This window comes from Caloenas nicobarica, chromosome Z, assembly GCF_036013445.1.
Source record: "Caloenas nicobarica isolate bCalNic1 chromosome Z, bCalNic1.hap1, whole genome shotgun sequence".
Classification (NCBI taxonomy): domain Eukaryota; kingdom Metazoa; phylum Chordata; class Aves; order Columbiformes; family Columbidae; genus Caloenas; species Caloenas nicobarica.
Window position 1 is genome coordinate 109,872,267 of NC_088284.1, and position 23,585 is coordinate 109,895,851.

General features: G+C 43.0%; 1 protein-coding gene across 2 annotated transcripts in view; it reads left to right on the plus strand.

Moving 5' to 3' along the window:
• Nucleotides 1–23,585, plus strand: part of SLC44A5 (solute carrier family 44 member 5) — an 84,655-nt gene that overhangs the window by 17,488 nt on the left and 43,582 nt on the right. For both annotated transcript variants that reach the window (XM_065657118.1, XM_065657117.1), the window contains exon 2: nucleotides 22,022–22,070. In XM_065657118.1, the coding sequence (XP_065513190.1) occupies nucleotides 22,022–22,070 (49 nt within the window). The remainder of the gene's footprint in view (nucleotides 1–22,021; nucleotides 22,071–23,585) is intronic.

A 23,585-nucleotide genomic window follows, 5' to 3' on the forward strand; every position in this document is an offset into this window, starting at 1 on the left:
GATCGCAACACAAATTTAAGTTGCTCTTCAAGAACTTCATCTGTCTTTTTTAAAAAAAACCAGAAGATAGAATTCAGAAGCAGCAGAGAGCGGTGAAGTTTCAGAAGCGTTACTTCAGGATAGTTCAAGTCTCATTCAGCTTCTAGGAAAGACTGACCTGGGCCCTTTCCTGTGGAACTGGTAGAGAAATCTGTCCTTTTAGCTGAGCAAGTTATAAAGATTTGCAAATGTTACTGTAGAATACTTAGTAAATGCATATATAAAGAGTGTTCACGTTAATAAAATGTGCTAGTAAATACATCCATAGTCTTGGGAAGACAAATATCAATACCTCTAAAGTCCAAACGCTCTGGTGATGTGTGCTGGTATTTGTTGCTGAAAGTTTAGAGCCACATTCGTTCCAGCTGGTGCTTCAGCGAGACCAGAGCCTGAAACCGTAACGCGGAGTTGGCACTCGAGGTGTGGGGGCCACGGATGCTATGGCTGTTTTCATGGCTCCTGTTAAATGGATAACCATCATGTTTTGATCCTTAATTTCATGACTTTCCTTTTCAGAAGTGCTGGCTATGAAGCTACAGGAATTATGTAAATATCTGAGTGTAAAAAGGTATTTGTTGATGTCATTAGTCTTTGCCGCTGGAAGGGCGTTGTAGGTGCAGGAGTTCGCAATGCCTGCCAGCGCTGACTGACGCGGCGCTGGCCGCGCCGTCCTCAGGCTGCTGACGGGTCCTGGGGCGGCAGCGTCACCTCGTCTGGGTCGTTAATCGCACCAGCAACGGACGTGCAACGGACCATTACAGGATAATTTAAAAAAATACTTTTGTATTACGTTATCCCGCTGACATTTTGCGGGTTGGATGTAAATTGAAACAGAATATCCTGGAAGAAATGTATTATTTAGCAGTCTATATAATCTCTTGTTCTTGCTCCCGTCTCCCTCCCTATATATACTAATGACCATCTTTGAAATTCATATTCCTGATTCAACTGATGTAACGGTTGTTTCATTTCTAACATACAGGTAGTTTGTAAAGATCACTAAAATTAACAATTAAATTTTAAACTTTAAGTAGTGAAATTTTGAGGAGTAAAACCTAAAGGTTCAAAGAAAATCCATGAGTGGAAGCTGTGCCAACTGCTGAAAGAATGAGATCTCCACTTGATGTTTTTGATGAGCTTAAACCAGTTAGTGTTGTAGACTTGTAGTTACTTTACTAATGGCCTGATGAAATGCCTGAGTTACCTTTTCAGTTTTTCTGTCTCTCTCAACCAGCTCAATTAAAGGAATACGTCATCTTAAAAGTTATACATCATTTCAATCTTTAGATCTCCGGGCTATACTACCACTACTATGGATTTTCAGAAGAGAGAAGATAGAATGAAAATGAAACTTGGGAGTTTTAAAAGCAGGCATGGAACAGACACATAAAGACTAGAGTATTGGTTGGGAGATGTCATCTGGAACTGGACTAGCAGAACAGTTTGAATAAGATATCTTTGCAGATTTCTGGTAATTAGCCAAAGCAGAACAGCTGGCTAGTTAAGAGGTGGGATGATGGAGCTGCATCGCTTGGAAAATTATTAAGATTTTAAGTTTCAGTATTCTGGCAAACAATGAATTTTGCTAACGCTTTGATTCTGAATATTTTCTTCAAGATAGTGTTTTTTTTGCTAGCTTGATCCACGTCATCTTGAATGTGTGGAAAAATGGGTGATATTAATTTGGGAGTAAAATGAAAACAAATTCAAATACTAATTCAGTCAAGTGGCATCCTAAAGCAAAAGAGTGCGATTTGAATGGTTTGAGAACACCACCGTAACTGCAACTAAACTACAGCCTGCTCAATATAAGATGTGTGAATACTAGATGTATAGAACATTTTTATGGCTGAGGTTGAGCAGAATGAAAACCTGTCTACCAGGAGCAGCCCTGTTGCATATATAGCACAGTAGAATGGCAATAAAAATGTGATTAGGAAGAAAAGGGAGAAGAATTTGAGATTCAGGATGGAGGATTATTTAAGGACATGCGAAGTAGGAAAATGAGGATCGAAGGACACAGGTACAGAAAGAATCACAGAATCACAGAATCACAGAATGTTAGGGATTGGAAGGGACCTCAAAAGATCATCTAGTCCAATCCCCCTGCCAGAGCAGGAAAACTTAGGTGAGGTTACACAGGAAGGCGTCCAGGCGGGTTTTGAATGTCTCCAGAGAAGGAGAATCCACAACCCCCCTGGGCAGCCTGTTCCAGTGTTCTGTCACCCTCACTGAGAAGAAGTTTCTTCTCACATTTAAGTGGAACCTCTTGTGTTCCAGCTTGGACCCATTACCCCTTGTCTTACTGTTGGTTGTCACCGAGAAGAGCCTAGCTCCATCCTCGTGACACCCACCCTTTATATATTTATAAACATTAATGAGGTCACCCCTCAGTCTCCTCTTCTCCAAGCTAAAGAGACCCAGCTCCCTCAGCCTTTCCTCATAAGGGAGATGCTCCACTCCCTTAATCATCTTTGTGGCCCTGCGCTGGACTCTCTCCAGCAGTTCCCTGTCCTTCTTGAACTGAGGGGCCCAGAACTGGACACAATATTCCAGATGAGGTCTCACCAGGGCAGAGTAGAGGGGAAGGAGAACCTCTCTGGACCTACTAACCACCCCCCTTCTAATACACCCCAGGATGCCATTGGCCTTCTTGGCCACAAGGGCACAGTGCTGGCTCATGGTCATCCTGCTGTCCACCAGGACCCCCAGGTCTCTTTCCCCTACACTGCTCTCTAATAGGTCATTCCCCAACCTGTACTGGAACCTGGGGTTGTTCCTGCCCAGATGCAAGACTCTACATTTCCCCTTGTTATATTTCATTAAATTTTTCCCCGCCCAACTCTCTAGCCTGTCCAGGTCTCGCTGGATGGCAGCACAGCCCTCTGGCGTGTCAGCCACTCCTCCCAGCTTGGTGTCATCAGCAAACTTGCTGATAGTACACTCAATTCCCTCATCCAAGTCATTGATGAATATATTGAACAGTATTGGTCCCAGAACTGACCCTTGAGGCACTCCACTAGATACAGGCCTCCAACCAGACTCCGCCCCATTGATCACAACTCTCTGGCTTCTCTCCTTCAGCCAGTTTGCAGTCCACCTCACTACCCGATCATCCAGTCCACTCTTCCTCAGTTTTGCCGTGAGGATGCTGTGGGAGACGGTGTCAAATGCTTTGCTGAAGTCAAGGTAGACCACATCCACTGCTCTGCCATCGTCAATCCACCTTGTTACGTCTTCATAAAAGGCTATGAGGTTGGTCAAACACGACTTCCCCTTGGTGAAGCCATGTTGACTGTCCCTGATGACCCTCTTATCCTTGATATGTCTTAAGATGGCACCAAGGATAAGGTGTTCCATCACTTTCCCAGGGATGGAGGTGAGGCTGACCGGTCTATAGTTGCCTGGGTCCTCCTTCTTGCCCTTTTTGAAGACCGGAGTGATATTTGCTTTCCTCCAGTCCTCAGGCACCTCTCCCGTTTCCCAAGACTTGGCAAAGATGATGGAGAGCGGTCCAGCAATGACTTCAGCCAGCTCCCTCAGCACCCTCGGGTGCATCCCATCTGGACCCATGGATTTATGGATGTCCAGATTGCTTAATTGCTCCCTAACCCAGTCCTCATCAACTGAGGCAGACTCCTCCATTGCCCTGCCTTCCTCTGGGGCCTCAGGGGTACGGGGCTCCTCAGGACAGCCTCCGGCAGAGTAGACAGAGACAAAGAAGGCATTCAGTAATTCTGCCTTCTCTGTATCTTCTGTCACCAGGGCACCCACCCCGTTCATCAGTGGGCCTACATTGCCTCTGGTGTTAGTTTTATCTGCCATGTATTTGAAGAACCTCTTCCTGTTGTCCTTGACCCCTCTCGCCAGGTTTAACTCTAAGGAGGCCTTAGCTTTCCTAGTTGCCTCCCTACATCCTCTGACAACAGCCTTATATTCTTCCCAAGTGGCCAGCCCCTCCTTCCATGATTTGTAAACCCTCCTCTTCCACTTGAGTTTGCCCAGCAGTTCCCTGTTTAACCACGCAGGTCTCCTGGCTCCCTTCCTTGACTTCCTGCGCGTCGGGATGCACTGATCTTGAGCTTGGTAGAAGCAGTCCCTGAAAGTTAACCAACTATCTTGGGCGCCTTTACCCTCAAGCAGCCTTGCCCACGGGATTTCCTCCAGCAACTGTTTGAAAAGGCCAAAGTCGGCCCTGCTGAAGTCCAGGGTTGCAATTCTGCTCGGTATTCTGCTCCCACCACAGGAGATCCTGAACTCCACCATCTCATGGTCACTGCAACCAAGGCAGCCCCCCACCTTTACTGCTTCGACCAGACCCTCCTTGTTAGCGAGGACGAGATCCAGCAGCGCACCTCTTCTAGTCGGCTCCTCCACCATTTGCATCAGAAAGTTATCGTCAATGCACTGGAGGAACCTCCTAGACTGAGGCTGGCTGGCTGAGTAGTCCTTCCAGCAAACATCAGGGTAGTTAAAATCCCCCATAACAACCAGAGCCTGTGACTGTGAGGCCACGCTCAGCTGCCCGTAGAAGGCCTCATCAACTTCCTCACCCTGATCTGGTGGCCTGTAATAGACTCCCACAACAATGTCACCCCTGCCAGCCTGCCCCTTAATTCTCACCCACAGACTCTCAACTTGCTCCTCAACCGCACCTGGACAGTACTCTATACATTGCAGTTGCTCTCTCACATAAAGAGCAACTCCACCACCACGCTTGGCTGGCTTGTCTTTCCTGAAAAGGGCATAGCCATCCATGACCACATTCCAGTCATGTGAGCTGTCCCACCATGTCTCTGTAATTGCCACCAGATCATAATCTCCTGACCGAACGCAGGTTTCTAACTCCTCCTGCTTATTCCCCATGCTGCGCGCATTGGTGTACAGGCACTTCAGGGAGCGAGCCGAGTACACCGATTTCACCCTAGGGGCCTGGGGGGCCTCCCGGTCTTTATTGATTCCAGTGTGCTGCCCCACTGATGCAAGCCCAGCTACAACCCCATCCCTATGCCAGGGCCTGGCATACTGGAGTTCAGAGATTATTGAAATATAAACTATGAATCCTTGCACGTGTTCTGGTTGTGCTTTAGCCAGAGGAATTCCATGGCGATCTACCTCTTACTAAGGGATCTCTGTCTCAGCAGAACTGTTATTTCTGCTGAAGTAGAAAGGAGGTGTGTGTCCTGATAGCTACGTATAGGTGCTGCATGTGTTACTATGCAATAACACACAGACGTGTCACCCTGCAGTGTTAAAATCTTGCATTTCAGAGTCGCAGTGAAGACCACCCCTCGAGTTACAATTTTAAGTCTATATATGTGTATACTCTCAGACCCACAGAAATTGTAGGTAAAATACAATCATAGCAAAATTGCTAGTTAATAGTATTTTTTAGGTGCTCTAGAGATCTGGAATATTTAGTTAGTGCTGATAATAATGTATTTCACAAATATACATAGTATAGTAGAGATATAGTGTCTTTCTCCTCACTTTCCTTTTTCGAAGAGATTAGTGGATTAACAGAATGCTAAGGAAAAAGCAGGGTATAAGCATGCACGGTGAAATCTTCCCTTCACACCCTGACAGTTTAGTTTTGCAACACCTTTTGTTCAGATCAACCAGAGGCTCATCAGGCTGAATACTGTGTTGTGGTGCTTCACTGTAGAAGGCAAATTCGGACTGCAGACCATGACATTTAGGTTGGCGTGCAGTTCCCTCGAGGTCTCAAGAGGTTAGATTAATGCACCAGGGTAAGGCGTTCTCTAAGCTCAGTTCCAACTTAAGCGTGACATGGTATCTAAAGGCCGTGGATAGTGCTGGGACTGCCCTGGCTGTGAGGAATGTGGTGTGTTGTGCGTGTGCCGTTGGGGCAGCACTGGGACTCCTGCTGGCACCAGGAGCAGAGTTGTGGCCGCAGGAGCGTGTCGCGCTCGGCGCGGCAGCCCTGGCAGCAGCTCACGCACGCTGGGATAACCTGCTCTGCAGCTCTTGCACGGATCCGTCAGGCTGTACCTCAGTGCACCTTCTGGTATCTGTGTACGAGAAACTGGCTTCATACATGGCAAAGTGTCAGTACCCGTGTGTTGACGTGTGCCGCTTTAAATACAGGTTTTATTTGGACATATAACAACCACAATCTATTAGTTATTGGTTATTATTATTACAATATTTCTTGACTACGCTTCTCAGTGCCACAAACCCCAATAGGAAAAAGCATTGCAGTGGATTCAGCAATGAAAATGTAATGCTAAAGGCTCAATTTTCAGGATTAACTTTGTTTCTAATTCCTAGGATTTCACAGTTTTCGCAGGCGATTACAACTTTGTCCTGATGGTCTAAGAGCAGAAGCTCTAGTGTCCAGTTATAATCTGTGCAATTACTACTGTTTACCAAATATCAATTTATAGGAATACATTGGAGATTAAACTAGAGAATAGTTTTTAGACATCTGGGCCTATTATTAAGGTCTTTAAGCTGAGAAAATAGTAACAGAAGTTCCAGTCAGCAACTTCTTGTATCCATTATGATTTTGTTGCTTACTGTTGTTCTTAAAACATTAAGGGACATCTGCAGTGCATTAAAGCTGAGCCTGGGACTGTAAAATGCTCTTTTCTGTGTGACTTTGTGTAAGGACGCGAGACCTGTTTAACCGATCTTTTAGCAGCGTAAACCAGATCCTGATTTTTATGACTTCCATCTTCTGTTATGTTTTTGCAGCTCTGTTAAAAAACTTTCTCAGTGTTACTAAGATTAATATGTATTCAGAGAATCTCCCCAAATCACATTTTATCTCCTACTTCGGTCTGGTTTTGATTTGTCTTTGAGATGTTTCTTCTACACAAGCTACTTGTCAGTTTCTTAAATATTCATGTGTTAAACATTCACATTAAATATTCACATCCACAGTGGGCTGTGAATTTTTTTTCGTTCCCCCAACAGGAGCTGGAATACTCTTTTCATGTAATTTGTGTGTAAAGTGTGAGTAGTAGTCTGGAGTTTCTACAAAGCCGGTGGCAATACCCCTTCCCTCAGGTACTGGTGGGGTTCTGAACCAGCATTCACGTTGGACAAGCCGCCCGGCTTTGGGATGCTGAGCATTCTCTCTGAAGGTGCTCGAAGGCTCGATCTAGCGTTCCTGTAATGGAAGCGGGCACTGGGCAGGGTTGGCATTGAGTGGCCTTTCTTCTGAACAGCGTGTTGTTCAGACTGTAGAAAGCATCGGAGAAATGTTCCTACAGGTCGTATCTTTTGTAATCACCTCTTCACTGATTCCACACACCTTATGGTTGATCCACATCTAATGACTCATATATGGGTTTATTCCGATAATCTTTTCAGTCTAGACGGAGCGTTCAGGGCTGTTATTTATGCCCTTGTGTCCATGAATTTAAATCCAGGATTATATTCTTCAGCAGTTTTGGTTCTAAACTGATATACCAACAGCAACAGAAACGTGTTCCTAATTGCATCACAAACGGGGAAATGTGCAAACCAGTTACAATTAACTGAGTTTTACATATGGAGCACATCCTGCATTTTGCTGTTGCAGCGGAGGGGGAATCCAAGTGCTTTAGAAGGTACCTCGGCAGCTGCTCTGCAGGAGCAGGTGGGTTTGCAGAAGGGGTTTTCTCATAGCGCGGGGCTGTGTGCGGGGCGGGATGCGCGTCTGCAGAGCATCATCGCAGGTCAGCCTGTGCGCAGGTTAATGAGTCTCCATAGATCAGGTTTTTCAGATAACTAGCTACTATGAAGTTTTTCTCGCTTAATCCTCTTCCGTTCAAAATCATTGAAACAATTTTCAGATCACCATTCAGATAGTGGGTGTTTTTTTTTATTGTAGCACTTCATAGATGTATGGAGACATTATTTGCTGCATTAGTGTAACAATATCTCGTTCATTTTGTGTGTTGGAAATGCTAACAAGTTCCTTTTAGGAACGAAAACCTTTTAACTGATGTTGGCTACTTAATTACTAACAGTCTTATTACCTAGGAAGAGAACCTGGCTGAACGGCTGCAGACCAACTTGGCATGACATGTTGTGCCTTTAGAGACAGAAAACATCGGTCGTCACAGTCCCCTTCTCTTGTCTAAGAACACATTTGGCTTTGTTTAAACCTGAGCTTTTGATTCCAGAGGATTTTTTATGAAGACAAAATCAGGAATATAGTAGAAGTCTGTTTTTTATTAATAAGCGGAAAAAACTTGGAACAATGGGTCACTTCTGACCATTTATAAGCAACTGTGAGGGATTTATTTGCTCAAATAAATTCTTAAATTAAATCTGCCTGTGTTATCATTTTGTGAATATATTCACTGTTCCAGATACACAGAGCCATTGTTAGCACCGGTAAAACTGCAGAGCACATCCTACAGTAAATGGCAGTAGTCTCAGAAATGAAGGCGAAATAAATGAAAATGTGGCTGCCTATTAAAATTCTGGATCTAATTAACATAATCTTACAAACTCCACTTGTAACCGCGTATCTAATGGTTCAAAAACAACCACGAAGAGCTGGTGCTTTGTTCATGATACCAGACAGTGAGCTGTACATAGCCTGCTTTCAGAAAGGCGGGCATTCATAATAATGCATCTTGTGTACAGTGTTATATAGACATAAATTTTAACCTGTGTTAAACAAGCAATAGTCAAGAGTCACCCAATCTCCATCCGAATATTTTTCTTTATATATTTTGTAAAATAATATCTTTGCAAGGCGTGTGTTTCTATACAGAGAATATCCAGTGAATTAGCAAGTGTTTAATGATAAGGCTTTTTAATCCTATCCATGAGTCACTCATTTTCTGCACAAATCTGTTGTTTGCCTAACCTTGTAATCAGTCTAAAGCGTAGCCAGTTATTTTTGTATTCAAATACCTTACCAGATCCTAGTAACCAAGTGCAAAAGTTCATAATGCAATTGGGCAGTTAGACTTTCACACGAACCTGTGTGTACATGGTTCAAACATTGTCCTTTGTAAAGGGAAAATACAACATTTTATAGCTTTTGGAAATGCTTTAAACGATCAAGTTGTTATATGTTAAATTGCCTAGACTAACGTAGTGTAATTTGCCAGTCGTTGCTCTGCATACACGATGTATTGGTTACTTCAGCAATGTTTGCGTACAAGAACCCTCCAAATGGTTGCGGAGGGCGTTCTCTAAGCCGGGCGGTGAGCCCCGTGCCTGGGCCGCTGTGTCCCGTGGGGCCGGGCCGGCCTGCGTGGCGCCCGGGGCCCTGGCACCTGCGCGCCTCGTGCCCGCGCGTGGTCCAAAAAGCCGCGCCCAAAGCTTAGGCCTGAGTTAGGGCAGAAAATGTCCTGCTCTGCCTCCAGTTGTTCACGCCCTTTTTATGAAAAAGAATGGTTTTGTTTCAGATACAAAATGCGGGGGTGGATGAACCATAGAACACGTGCTGCAACAGCTTGCTGATAAAGGTAATTAATACAATAATGACATCCAAAGACTTGTTAAGGAGACTGAGTAAAAATTTACTAATTCCCCAAGCTATGCAGGGAGATTTTCTGGATGTTTTTCTGTTTTTCCTCTTGTAAGCAACTATCATAGCTGGGTGCAGTTTCCAGGCCAGATTCTCGCAGACTGGAGGGCTGAGGCTGGAGTTTCCAAAGGTCATACTTTAATTACCAGAGACAGTTTTTCCAGAGACTTTGTGCTGCTTCATAAGAATGTACTTTATAGATTTGTTTCCCCTTTTCCCCCAGAATAAAGTACTATGGGGGTGAATATTCTTATATTCTATTGAAAAACAAAGGCTGAGAGACAGTAGCTTGTTGAGTGAATCAGGATGTCTGGATTGCAATTTTTAGAAAATATTGTAATTTCTTAATGTTATTCAAAGAAGTGGAGCTTCATCTGTATGCTCCTGTCAGTGGATTACATCAAGGAATTACCTCATGTCATTTCTCTGGTTTTGAATGGACTGACACTACAAAGTTCTTATTCAAATACTTCTACTCAAATAGGAGGAAAAGCACAATTTGTAATGCCACTTCCAGTACTCCATTTACATCTGAAAGAAATTTTGACTTTGCTAAATAAGTTGTGACTTTAAGGTACTGTATAGACTATAATAATTGTCTTCTAGTGGATACTTGTTAGTATAAAAAAATAATAGGCAATAGGAGACAATTTGAAATTACTATTTGATCTTTGTTCTTAAGGGAACGTCTGTGAAAATATATTAATTGTCTCCATTTTGAAGTAATTAATTGCAGAGGACCAAGCTTCCGTCTCACAGAAAATGACAGTAATTATCAAAGGTCAGAGTCCACTAGAGGGCTAAATATTTAGTGGAATAAATTTTGTTAGTCCTAAAAATGTATTGTAGAGGAGTATTTATAGTCTGTTTTCCTCTTAACAGTAAAGTACAACTTGTTCTAGAGCTGAAGGTTGTCTTGCCTGTTGTATACCTTCCCTTTGATTTCGATATCAGGCTCATATATTTTGTAGTAGTACCAATGGAGTTGTTGTTGTTCAAGAAAACAGAAGATTGTTTTCAAATTCCTGTGTTCAGCTGCAGGAATACAGTTCTTCCGAAAAGTGGGGTCCTAGTCGTAAAGGTGAACTCAGCAGTTGCTGAACGTGCTCAACAAGCACATTGCCCGAGGCTGCTGGGGAGGGACAGCGGGACACGGGAGGGACAGCGGGACACGGGGACTGCGCCAGGAACGGGGAGGACACACTGGGAGCTGAGTCTACAAGACATGGAGAGCCAAAAAAGGAACAGAAAACTGAGGGGACTGTCTACAAAATTTGGCCATCTGAAATGTTGTTTTCAAGATACAAGCTGCATTTTAAAATGTTAAAAAAGAAAAAGGAGGGGGAAAAAAAAGAATAGAACCTTATCTTACTGTGTTGCCTTCTGAGAACTGGATAAGTAATCATAACTGAAAAATTAAACATTAGTTACATTTGCAATTATGGAACAACATGAAACACGTGATGTGTTGGATGTTTTAACAACATGTTACATCGGGATTCTTGATGTCTAATTTCCACAGAGAATGTTATTAATAGCTCACCAGACAAATTCTTCTAACAAACACCAGGCAACCATTGGCCATTCTTAGTTTAAATCTGCAGCCATTAGGAAAGGCCTGGTATACAGAGGAGCACAGATCTTCAAAACTACGCATGGCTGTTAAGGCTCTGATTACTGGAGTTTCCAGATGGCTTTTGTGAATTAAACACTGGTTTATTCAAATGGTTATGGAACTGACTGCCCCCTTGCTTGAAAAGTTATTGAATACATTTGTACAAATAAAATAGTGGCAAAGAAATGATGCACACAAAGTCCAGAATAATCCAGCTTCTGTTTCCTCCACCTGACATTTTTGTGTATGAAAAATGTGTATAATTGTGATTCCTCTCCCAGTATAAACAGTGCAGTGGTTTAATTATTAATGGTAAATGCTGATAGATAATACCCTCCTTCTAAGGTTGTGAAAATGTTATTTTATTTGTTGTTTTAATGATTTATATAAAAGGTCTCAGATGGTATGGTATCTGCATGCAGCATTTTACAGTACAAGATAAACTAAAAAAGGCTGCAATGGTATGTGACAGTATAAAGCATTTGGGGCTAGAGACTCGGCCGGGAGAAACACTCCTTGGCCAGCGTCTGTCGTCCTGGAGCAACTGCAGTGAAGCAGCCCAGAAATGGAAAGCTCTGGCATTTTCTGATCCTGGGTTGGAAGCATCTGATTCTGATTTCAAAACATCACTTTTTCCTGTTAAAGCATCATCAACAGCTGTATTATATTTTGGATGCTGTTTTTGCTAAAGCATGAGACTATGTTTCAAGACCAAGCACGCTTCCTAGCTGGATTAACAAGTAAAAATGTTGAGAAAAGGAGATATTTAACAGAACAGTTACATCAGGCATAACTGCATGATAACAGCTTTCTCTAGAGTTCACCTGGTCTTCTGGGCCCAATCTCACTTTAATGAAACATCTCATGGAATTGCAGAACAGGTTGCACAGAATTACTCTTCCCACACACTTTGTTCCATTTTGGAAGCATCTTGGTAGCTGTGTCTTTGCTTGGAAATTCCACAGAACTTGTGGCTGCAATAGGCCCAGAACAAGAATAAAAAATGGAGGCTGGGAGACAAAAGAGCAGACATTATTTCATCTCTAAAGAAGAATTTGGAGGAACAGCTAATAAGCACATTGAAATAGAAGCCCTGAAGCTGTGTAGGCAATACAAACTACAGGTAAACTTATTGCTTGATGTTTAGAGAAAAGTAAAACCTCTACTGGCTTTCAGTATTCTTGATTGCATGGCAGAATTGTAGTTTAGAGATCAATTAAGATCATATTAAGTGTATACATTTTCAATCCCCTTTCTGCGGGTAGTTGTTTGACAACCGGTACATTTCAAAATGTGCCTAACAGCCTAAGTTGTCTCTAGCATCAGAAGAATGTTAGGTGTGGACGTTTGACATTTGATCATATCATGTTGGTCAAACAGATTTCGATGTTTTGCCTGATCTTAAGTGAACATGGACAATGTGTTAATTGTGCAGGCACCACCTCAGGAAAAAACATTGCTCAATTCTTGGACAAACTGATAGTCAGCTGTCTTGTCATTCACTTTGTCTTGTGGCTATGACAGGGAGAACATCGTGCTTCCTCAGATACATGGTTAATTAGGACAGTGCAATAATATTAATTTCAAAGTTTTGCATTCTTAGAGCCTAATTTAGTGCTTGATTTTCTTACCATGGTGTAGAAAAGGATCAGCCTTCTCCATTGGACTGTGACTGACCTCAGGATTCCCAGCCAGTTCTCTTTATGGTATGTACATACGTGGTGCTTATGGCCTGGGCTGCCTGGGATGCACAGGAGTCTGCGTGGTTGGTAAAACTGGTGCAGAGTACACAGGGCTTTGATCTGGAAATCTCCTGAAGCCCTTGTCTCTCAGTGTCTTGTGTTCTTCCCCCTGTTACCATGTCCTCGGTAGGACTCGTGGGGTGATCCCTGGTTCGTGAGCAGTGCCGTGTGCCCTCAGCTCTGCGGCCAGTGACGGTCACTGGAAGCAGACGGGATGCGGGCGGAAAGCTGCGACCGGTGTGCGGAGCTGTGCCCCTGCAGCTGTGTGAGGAGAGGGACACTCATGTGATGAGCTGACCCGTTTGTCTCATCCGCCACCTCCTCTTCCTGCTCCACCCCTCAGCGTTTGGCAGGTCGTGAGCCAGTACCGCAGTACAAAGGCAGTACTGCGTTCAGATATCATTTGGGCTTCAGCTCATTGCCTGGACGGTGAGTCGGCCCCGCGTGGCCACGGCCCCGCTGCTGAGCCCCGTGGCCTTTCCGCCTGGTGCCCGCGCAGGGACAAATCACCGCAGCACAGACAGGGATCGCGCTGTAATTCCGAAACACCCATCGCATACGCTTTTGGCTTTCCAGAAAAACAGAGAATGTAGCGGAAAGCTGATGGAGAACTACAGGAGGAAAGGAGCGCATGGGCATGTAAATGAACTGGAAGAGTTGTGTGGGAGCGGTCAGGGAATGTAGAAGACAGAGCATTTCAACCAATGTTGCCACAGCTTTTTTCTTCCCATGTGTTAATCTTTCTGAAAATTCCAGAGAGTGAGTGAATCCACAGCAGTTTAATGCAGTAGCAAGTATATAACACCATGAAGAGTTGTTCCCTTGGGTGTCCAGCTTACTGGAGAATTTATTGCACTGCACATTAATAAAAAATTGCCTGTTCTGCTTGCTGTTTGTTACTGCAGTTTCTGGTTTGTGAGTTGATAAAAAACCTGTTGCAGAATGTTTTGTGTTGAAATCTGGATGATTGTCATATGATAGAGCAAATGGTTTTTCATTCCTGTTAATAACTTTCCTGTTGCATTACTATTACTAATGCCATCCAAGCCACCAGTTAGATCTTCTGGAAGCTTTGCACTCTGGGAATTTCTAGCAAGATGAATGATAAGAGTAGTCTTGGCATCTGGCAGAAAAAACCCTAACTTCTGTGTAATAGCATAATAAGAAATTTTTGGTTAAAACATTAAAAGGAAGGGAAAATTATTTTTTCATATTGGAAAGAAGGAACTTAGTGGTCTGGCTGTATGTTACAAATGAAATATTGGAGTAGGGACAGGATTCTGGTTGATCCACCATGAGTTACCCAAAGGCGTCCGTAATTGCGTTGTTTCTGATGAGAACTTGAGCTGCGTGGGACCCTCTGGGGTCACACAGGGGAGCGGCTCCCGGGCGGAGCTCAGCCCTGCGGCTGAGCCGGAGCCGCCTGGTTGGTGGGACACAAACACCGCCAGTTCTGCTGGCATCTGCTTGTGAGGGAAGATGCCTTGGCTGGTTGGTTGGGTTTGTTGATAGCAGCTCCAGGGAAGGATGCAGGGCTGTGAATTTTGCCCAGAACAAGGTACTTAAGTACTGCAGAGCACTGAGCCGAAGATGCACTTACTTATTCAGTGTTTTTCTGCTGGCAAGTTAATCGTCCCCTGCCTCGGTGTGTCAGTGTTGATAGATTTCTATCTTGCTGTTGTGAGGTGACCAAAGTGACACGGAGTTGTGGATTCCACTGTGGGAACCCAGAGTTCCTCTTTAGCCCTGACTGTAGTCACCGCATGTTGCCATTTCTGAAGCTTTGTTGTCCCCAATAGCTTCTACTTGTACCATTTTGTACCAATTGATGTTTCAAATGCAAAGGCAAATATTTTACTTAGGTTTTGGATACTTACATTATTAATTTTTAATGCTGAAGGTACCAGAGCTCATATGTATGTGTGGGCTGGTGACAAAACAACCAAGGGGATCTCTCCTGCCATGCAAGGTTTCCAACAAACATGACGGACATAATCTAGCCTGTGGTTTAATATAGGATCAAGACATTAAAACTGTGATTCAATTATCTAATGCAGTGATATTGCCAGCTCACATTTCAAGGTGTGGCATCCATTCACTGAGACTTTTATGCTGAATTTTCAACCTTTAAAAGATGAACACATTTAATTGTTCTTCTGGGGGGGAAAAACAAGTCTGCATGAATGACTAATAGGAAACTTTAAAAAAATACAACCCAAAGTCAGAAAAGTTTGTATTCCTTGGGATTTAAGAATGGAATTCAGGGTGAATTGTATTGATCCCCTCATTAGCTTTTCTGGCTGAAAGGGCAACAAACAGGAAGACTCATACTGTCATGATAAAAGATACTCCAAAGAAAGCTGCCATTTAGGATGATTTATTACACAAGAGAGGAATGATAAGTGTGCTTTTATTATAATTTAAATGTATGTATGTACCAATGTATGATCTAGTAACAAGTTATACCTGAAACTTTCAAAAAGGGAAAAACCCTGTATGCCTGCAAACCAGGCACAAGAGTTATTGGAAGAGCTGTTTTTATACTAATGTCAACCTCTAGACTTAAAAGACTGCTTCTACAGATTTGTGTCCTACAGTAATAATGTATTATTTTCTGCTACTAGGATCATTACATTGTTTCTGTATAAAGAACATTACATGTGACTTACAATGTAGCTTAAGGTTGCCTAAAAAAAAATAATCTTTAAGTAAAATTGAATTGACTGCTACTAAACAGTAGGATGTCTCAAGCATTTCTTCGGATTCTTTCCAAAATCGGACTGTAACCCTTGCAAAGGTTGGGCTTTCATGTATGTTGAAGAAGTTTCTGCTTCTGAAAGGGACAGGTGAATCGTGCAAGAACTTGTGTTATTGAGGTTTTTTCTACTCCTACCCAGGATAGAAGGGCAGAAGCATCAAAATCTTCACATGATTTTTTAGTGAAACATCAACTGGGATGAATCTTATTCAGTTCTAATACATCCCGGGCATTCATTAGCAGCCTAATTAGGTGACCTGTGCACTCGTGTCTTTGAGCACTGAATTAGCAGGTTGTGTTCACCTGCCGAAAGGAGGTGTCACCATTGCTGAGGCATATCACAGGAACTTTTAACCACTGGAACATGCCTGTTCACCCCAGTAGAGGGAAGCAGCACATAGACATAGTGCTCCAAGGCCTTTCCAATAAAAATGCTGATCTCTTACAAGGCCACACCTGTTCTAGCCACAGGCACATGTAATCGTTGACCAAACACCCAGGAAGAAATGTGAATAAACTCATAGCTATTAAATTAGAAGTAGCATTTTATTAGAGTTGGGGAATATTGTGCTATGTCAGTCAGTGTACATCTGTGCTCAGCACTGTCTGTTTGGCCCTTCTGTCGCTGTGCTAAATTAAGAAGATAATTCTTTGTCATTGTGTACTGTACAGTGACAGGGTTGACTTTAAAACATTATTTTTGTTGTTCTCACATGTAGTTCAGACCTGTCTTGAAAGTTATTGTGGGAATGCATATGCAAGTTTTATGTGTTTCTCATTACAGAATTCTACAATTGGTGTTTTAATAGTATTCCACAGAGAATGCGAATTTCATACTGGTCAGGATCACCACACAGGGATTCTGAGAGGTTGCAAAGATTGCTAGCTTTTTTTTTTTTACTTTTTCTTTTTCTTCTTTTTTTTTTTAATGGTTTCGGGCTTTGGGATTCACATACTGACTATAATGCCTTGTACTTCCTTTCTCTGTACAGGCGTTATAGTATCCAAAGTAACAATGCCAAGACTTCTAGTGTTTTCTGTTCTGCACTTCTGTGCTATGCAGAAATACAAAATGTACCTTGTAGTAAGAAAATAATTTAGTAAATTATGACTACTTCCAAAGATAAATATTCCACTGGACAAGAATGAAAATTTGATACACAGCAGATGGTTTACATTTTAGACTGAAATGTGTCAGAGTAAATCTTGTTTTCCACACTTGCATGCCCTGTGCTTTGGGGGAGCTGCTCCTGTGTGTACAGCTGGTCTGGCCAGCGCTGAGCCGTACGGGCTCCAACACACAGGAATTACTGAGAGTGCGGTGCCTTGTTCTCAGCTGGGAAATCATCAGTTGTGCTGCGGTTGTGTTGAGTTCTATCAGCTTGTTCTACAGACGGTGTTCAGGTGCAGGCGTTTCCCTCTCTGCTCACGCCTGGCGGCTGATGTGGCTGATCAGTCCTTGCTCCCCATCCTGCGGGGTGCTGGGCTGGGTGCTGGGCTGGGCGATATCTCTGCTGGCAGGAACACCTGCCTGCCCTGGGACTGCCGTTCTGATTGGAGAGGTCTGCGGCACTCGGCTTCATTTTAAAATCTATTGAAATAGCACTTGTGTGTACCTGTGCGTGCTGGGAAGGTGTGCCGGCAGCACAGGAGGCCACAGTCCATACCTCAGTTTGCTCAAGTGATCCAGGCGCAGGCACATGGATGGAGATGAAGGAAACTACTATGGAAAACACGGTAATTTACCTGCTTCCTTGTGACAGTTCATAAGTGCCTGATCTAAATCTCTTTTATTTCAACTGTATGATTTCAATCAACTTTACTGGGCTTAGATCAAGCCCCAAATGGTTCTCTGTAACTTCTTCAGTTATTAGCAGCATCTTCATTTTTTCAGCATAACATTTACAAGTTTATTAAAATAGCAGCTCAAAGGTAAACTGTTTATGTGTATATATATAGAGTAGATTTTTATTTAAGTAATTTAGATGTGCTTTTAAAATTATTAGTGATAAAATGTAACAATTAAATTCATATGCTCTTTGGAATGTATCTTGTGAAAGGTATCTTATGGAAGGTATCTTGTGAAATATTTCTTGTAATGGTATTATAATACAACGTACAAAAGTATCCTATTACAAAGCAGCATGTGAAATAGATCTGTCCCATCTGCAAAGTGAATATCATCTCAGTTTTTGATCTTAGCAAAAAAAAAAATGATAGTCGTTACCCCACACCACTGCTTTCTTCCTTATGCCTACCACACTCCTAAAGCTTGGAATTTGATTTCTAAATACTTTTGTGCTTTGATAGCTAAGGGAGTGGTTTGCTTTTACCAGGAGCTATGTAAATATTAATACTAATAACATAAATAATTCCCACTTCACCCCTCAAGAATCTTCTCAGTTTTTAAAGAATGGTAGTAACTAAGTAGGGAGTTTAATATCTAATTTAGAAAAATGAGAAAGAAACAAACACCATTTTTCTTTGTTGTTGTTGCACAAAACTATGATCACAGTCGCTGTGCCATATATTTTGGCGAGGGACATTCCAGTGATGTTACAGACTACTTCTGTCAGTCAGTGTTAGTGTATTTTTAACGTAGCCTATAGTTCCCTTTGTTCTGTAGGCTGCTGTGCTCTGTATTGGGCTGTTACCAGGAGCTAGGTGGCCGAGAGTTCGGTGTGTGCGGCCACAGCGAGCCGGGCGCTGGTGCCAGGAGCCCGCGCTGGGCAGAACCTCGTTGCTGGGGTGACCGGTACCGTCCCACATCCCTGCTCCTGCCTGGGGCTGCATTTGAATCAACGTTTGTATTTGCTTGCCTGTTAGTTACTGGGTGTTAGTTTTCATTGTAGCAGTGTTGTGGAGTTCACCTAACACACGTGAATGTGCTCCATAAATACGTGTACCTTTTGACATGCATTTCTTTCTTCCATTTCAGACGCACACAGGTATGACATAAATAAGAAAAGCCGAGCTATTTACAATGGTAGATGCTGCGTTAGTAATGATCTTATTATGGAAAGGAGGCCAGTTGTGGAAACATGACATCTTGCCCAACTGGTCACATTATAAAAGCATTCTGCTAGCTGCAGCCATTCTGGAAGCTCAGGGCACTGCCCGCCAGCAACATTTCTCAGTGCGTGACCGACTGGAGAAACATCTATAAGCAAAACATAAGCGTATGGCTTCCCTGCTGAAAGTCTGTTGTGTTTTAGAAAATCTAGCTTGTTGCTGTACAAGGAGATCAGAAATCACTCCTGTCTGTCTGGAAAGTAAACAGTGCGTGACACGTAAAGACAGGCGTTAAAAAGCGCGCGGGGCATGCTGGGTCGTAGCTGGCTGTAGCAGGTGGTTACAGCAGCGTGGGACCAGAGGGACTTAGAGAAGCCCGTCTGTGAGAGACATCGTCCTGTGCTCTTCCCAACGGGTACTTGTCTAATCCATTCTTAAAAGCTTCGAGTGAGCAAAATTCAGAAGTACGCTTGGGAAGCCTGTTCCGGTGTGTAACTGCCCACGTGTTCTGAAAGGTTTCCTGACGCCTGACCTAAACCAGCTTCGCTGCAGATGAAGTTGCTTCTCCCTCTGACAGAGGAAGCTGAGAACAACTGGTCACTGTCGTTTTTATGTGGTACTTGAAGGCTGTTGTTTTGTGCTCCTTCCCTTAATCACAGCCATTGAAGTTTGCATTCATTTACTGTTTTTTCTAAACCTCTTAGTGTCTTCTTTTCAATCAGTCCTGCTCTCTCTAATTTTTCTGTATCATCTGAAATTCTAGTGTCATGATCATGAAATAACTTTCCAGCAGAGGCCTTACACATCCCAAGCACAGGGAGCAGTGACTTCACCCGTCATGCTCACTTCTTCAGTGAGTTTGTGCTTTTTTTAGCAAAGACGTTGCTTCACTGACTCATTCTCTGTCTGTAGTCTGCTATAATCCATTAGGATTCTTCTGGTCACTGTTGGTGAAAGCAATTATTATGTATGGATTTGTGAATGGAGTTTGTCTTGATAAGGTTCGTCAGTTTACGAAAGTCATTTTGAATTGTTAAATTGTGTATCAAAATCCCTTTGATTCTGTCTCCAGAAGTATTTTAACACTTGTCACAAGCACAGTTGCAGAGTTCATTCTACTTCATTGTTCAAATTATGAAGGAGAATATTGAATAGCTTTGGAGAAGAGGTTAGTCCAGTAGTGGGGTTGAGCTAGCGACTGACATCCAAGAGTGAGAAACTGGGGTCGCGGTGGATGATTCAGTGAAAGTGTTCGCCCCCAAAAGCAAGTAGACTGTAAGAAAGAGTTGTTAGGAATGGACTGAGATCAAATAGAAGTCGTCATTACATGACTCTATAAATCACAGCCAAAATTTGTGGTGGATATCCTGTGCAGTTCTGGCCCTTCCTTTTCCAGTGATATATAGTAACACTGAAAAAGGTACAGAAAATGAGCATAAGCATGACCCAAACTGGAATGGCTTATGGGAAACAATTGAACAGACTAGGACTCTTGAAGGTATGCAAGAGGAATATAATAAACTGTAAAATTATTAGTAGCCTGCCATGATGCCATACAGGTATGAGGTGACTGATGGCAAACTTAAAATAGGCAAAAGGAGGTAGTACTTCAATGTTTCATTAACCTGTGGTACTCCATGATGTAGGGCATTGCAGATTGTTAAAGTGTATGGAAGTTAAATAGAGACTTATGAGATGAATGACAAGTTCACCCGCAACTGTGAAATACAAAGTCACTACTTTGGTCGCCTTGATTTTTCATTTCTCCTCAGAGATTCACTACGGCCCCTGGTTAGACACAGGGTGTGGGTTCCATGGATCTTTCTGGTGACCGGCTCTGGCCGTTACCGTGTGATAGACTTGTGTCCTGGATGAGCCGTGAGCAGAGGTTCACTTCAGTATGTCTGGTGGCCAGAATTGTCCATAGGGAGTAATGTAACAGACCTCGAACTGTTCTGGAGATAAATTATTTTGTAGAAATACTTATTGTAGAAATTGCTGTACAAAAAAGTTCTTCACAACACTGGTTTTGGCCCAGTGTTAGGTGTTCTGTATGGTACACTCACCTTCTGGACCGTGGTACTTGTCGCAGCATAACTCACATCTTCCACTCCCAGCATTGCTGTCACACGTCACTCCTCCAGCGTTTTAGCTTTCCCAGTCTCTTCTGTGTTAAAGTATATTTGGTTTAAGAGCTGCGTAAGGTGGACCTAAACACCTCACAGGAAGGGCAAATAGAATTGTATTATCTGCAGTGTTTATTTTACTGGTCTTTGTGTATTTTGATAAGGTTTTTCTGATACAAACCAAGAACAAAGTCTGGCATTTAGTTAATAAGTAAATTCTGCTTTTGAAATGTTGCTGAATTCTTCCCTAATTGAAGAAAATAAGTATTTTTTTCTGTAGGTGGGGGAAAGCTTATGCTGGTAACACCCGTCAGTACTAGGTATCTTCAGAAGAGGAGATCCTTAAGAGGCAGTGAGAAAGCACTCTGAAACAGTCATTTGTATTCTAGCATTGACATTTGAATGAAGAAGTGGGTTTTTTTAATTGCATAAAGTTTGGTTCAGTAAATCTCTGTAATTACCGAATTTTAAAAAATCCCATAAAGCTGAAGAGCTAGCTTCAAAAGGAGAAATCCACGCCCTGGTCTGTTGAATGAAGGGCTGCTTCTTTCTCTTCATACAGTAGCTTGAAACTTGAAAATGTAAATTCTACCATAAATTTTTGTTACTCTTTCCAAGTGAAATCATACTGTAATTCATCTTATTCCAGTCCACATGTGAGGCACAGATTGGTGGGTTTGTATTTAGGACCTTCTTAATGTAGTTTGCTTATGTGTAGAGTGAATCAATGGGAACTATGCTGACCAGGACAACTATGTGAAGAAAACGTGTCACGTTTGACTCCTCGTATCTGTAACCTCTGGCCAGATGCTGCTGCCTGTTCCTAGGAGAGACCCGACCTGACTTTCTTGTCGTTCTGAGATTCACATAAAGCAGCACCACGTTCAGGGCTGTGTGCACAACCAGCTTCAAGCCCGCTCCGCTCCGCCGGGCTGCGCTGGAGCTGGAGCAGGTTCGGAACCGCTGTTCCGGGGCCGGTGCAGCCGAGCCAGCACTGGATCGCTGCAGCCAGGCCTTGTCTGATAACCAGCGCAAAAGGGAGCGGCTGCCGCTGCGTCCGTCAGGCCCTGTGTGAATTACGGGTATTGCCTGCATGAGATTATTTTAAAAGAATTGATTGAACTGGAATATACGGAAGAAGTTCTTCAAAGACTGCTGTTAACACTCCCCTCTCTATAGATTTTATTTTAAATAAGGACATATTTTTATATTGTTTTATTTTAAATGCAGGTGAACCAAGGAAATTTGACCCAAAGTTCAGAGGACCTATTCATAACAGGTAAATACCTTAACTCATTCTGTTTAATTATTTTGAGTTTTTTTGCAGTGAACAGGGGATAATGATATTGTTAACAAAACTTGTGAATTTGATTCTGCAATTCTTTTAAACCCAGAAGACAATCCTTACCACCCTTGAGGATTTATGATTACCGGGGAATATTTAACTGTGTGCTCTCAAGTTCTTTGAATTTGACTGCCAGTTCTGCGTGCCTCACATTGCGGAGTCCCTGCTGTCTGCCGTGTTCGGTGCCGCAGCCGTGGGATGCGCTCTGTCCTGTTTCCGGGCAGCACCTCCGTTCTGCAGTTTGCAGCTGGTTTTCCTGCTCCTGCAGTCACCTCCTCAAGGGATTTATTTGGTTCTCTCCAGAGCCCGGCCCGGGTGTGCTGTGACACTGGTACGGAGCCAGGCTGGTGGGGCAAACCGCTGGCCGAAAATGGGACAGTGGCAGCAGCACTGCGGTGACGGGGTGGCTGCTGGAGGGACTCAGGTTGAAACCCTTGCTCGAGTGAATAGGTTTTCACTCTGAAGTGAGTGACACTACCTATGGCACTGTGCACTGCAGAGTTGGAGTCTAAGATATTGCAATTTAGTGGTATTTTTGAGCAGTCTCTTACTGTGTCGTTCCTTCGAGCTCGAGGAGCGGTGGAACTCTGGTGATGGGATGCCAGGAGGACTGCACAGTTAGTAAAAGCTGGTTTTGCACTGTGGCTTGCTGTTACATCTGTGTAGCTGCTGTGACAGCTTCTGCAATTCCAGATGTGTATCTGTGCTATTCCAATTGTACAGTGCTCAACAGCTTCTTAAAAACACAACCAGATGAATACAGTGCAACACCACTATACCACATACGTTCAGTGCATTTTATAATGCTTTGGTGAGATAGTATTGTTGGGAACAGTATGAAAAAGATCAGTTCCCTAAACTTTATGGGTACTGCTTCGTTGTCCAGTAGATCATAAGGCACTGGTAGCTGCGTTGATGCTTACTGAGCATACTTGGCCATGAGCTGCACTTGGATTTAGATGCAGCCGACAGTTTCTGCAAGATGCCCAGGTGATCAGTGCAGCACTGTGCAGTGCGCTGTAGACATGCCCTTGAGGTACTTTAAGATTATTATTAGTTGATTTTAAATACAATGAATGAACCAGGGGTTTTTAGATTAATTTTTACAATTACTAAGAATAAATGATTAAGGAACCAGAGTCTTTCAAACAAATAAAGACTTATGTAGTTCCTATGAACAGAATGCCTTCTCAGAAGATATTCCAAAGAGTTCAACAGGAGGAAAATGGTCATCTTCCCTGAATTTGTTTCTGACTTTGGGGCTTCCCACTTTTCTGCAGGAGAAGAGATAGCAGGAAGCTGAAAGCATACATTTTTTTCCAGACAAATGAAGGCTGGTAATGCAAATGTGTGTGGGGACAGAGCCATTTGTGTGCCTTGCCAGGACTGGTATGACTGTGTGGTGTGGGGGGCAAACACCTGTCTTTGCTTTCTGCTGATAAAATAGTT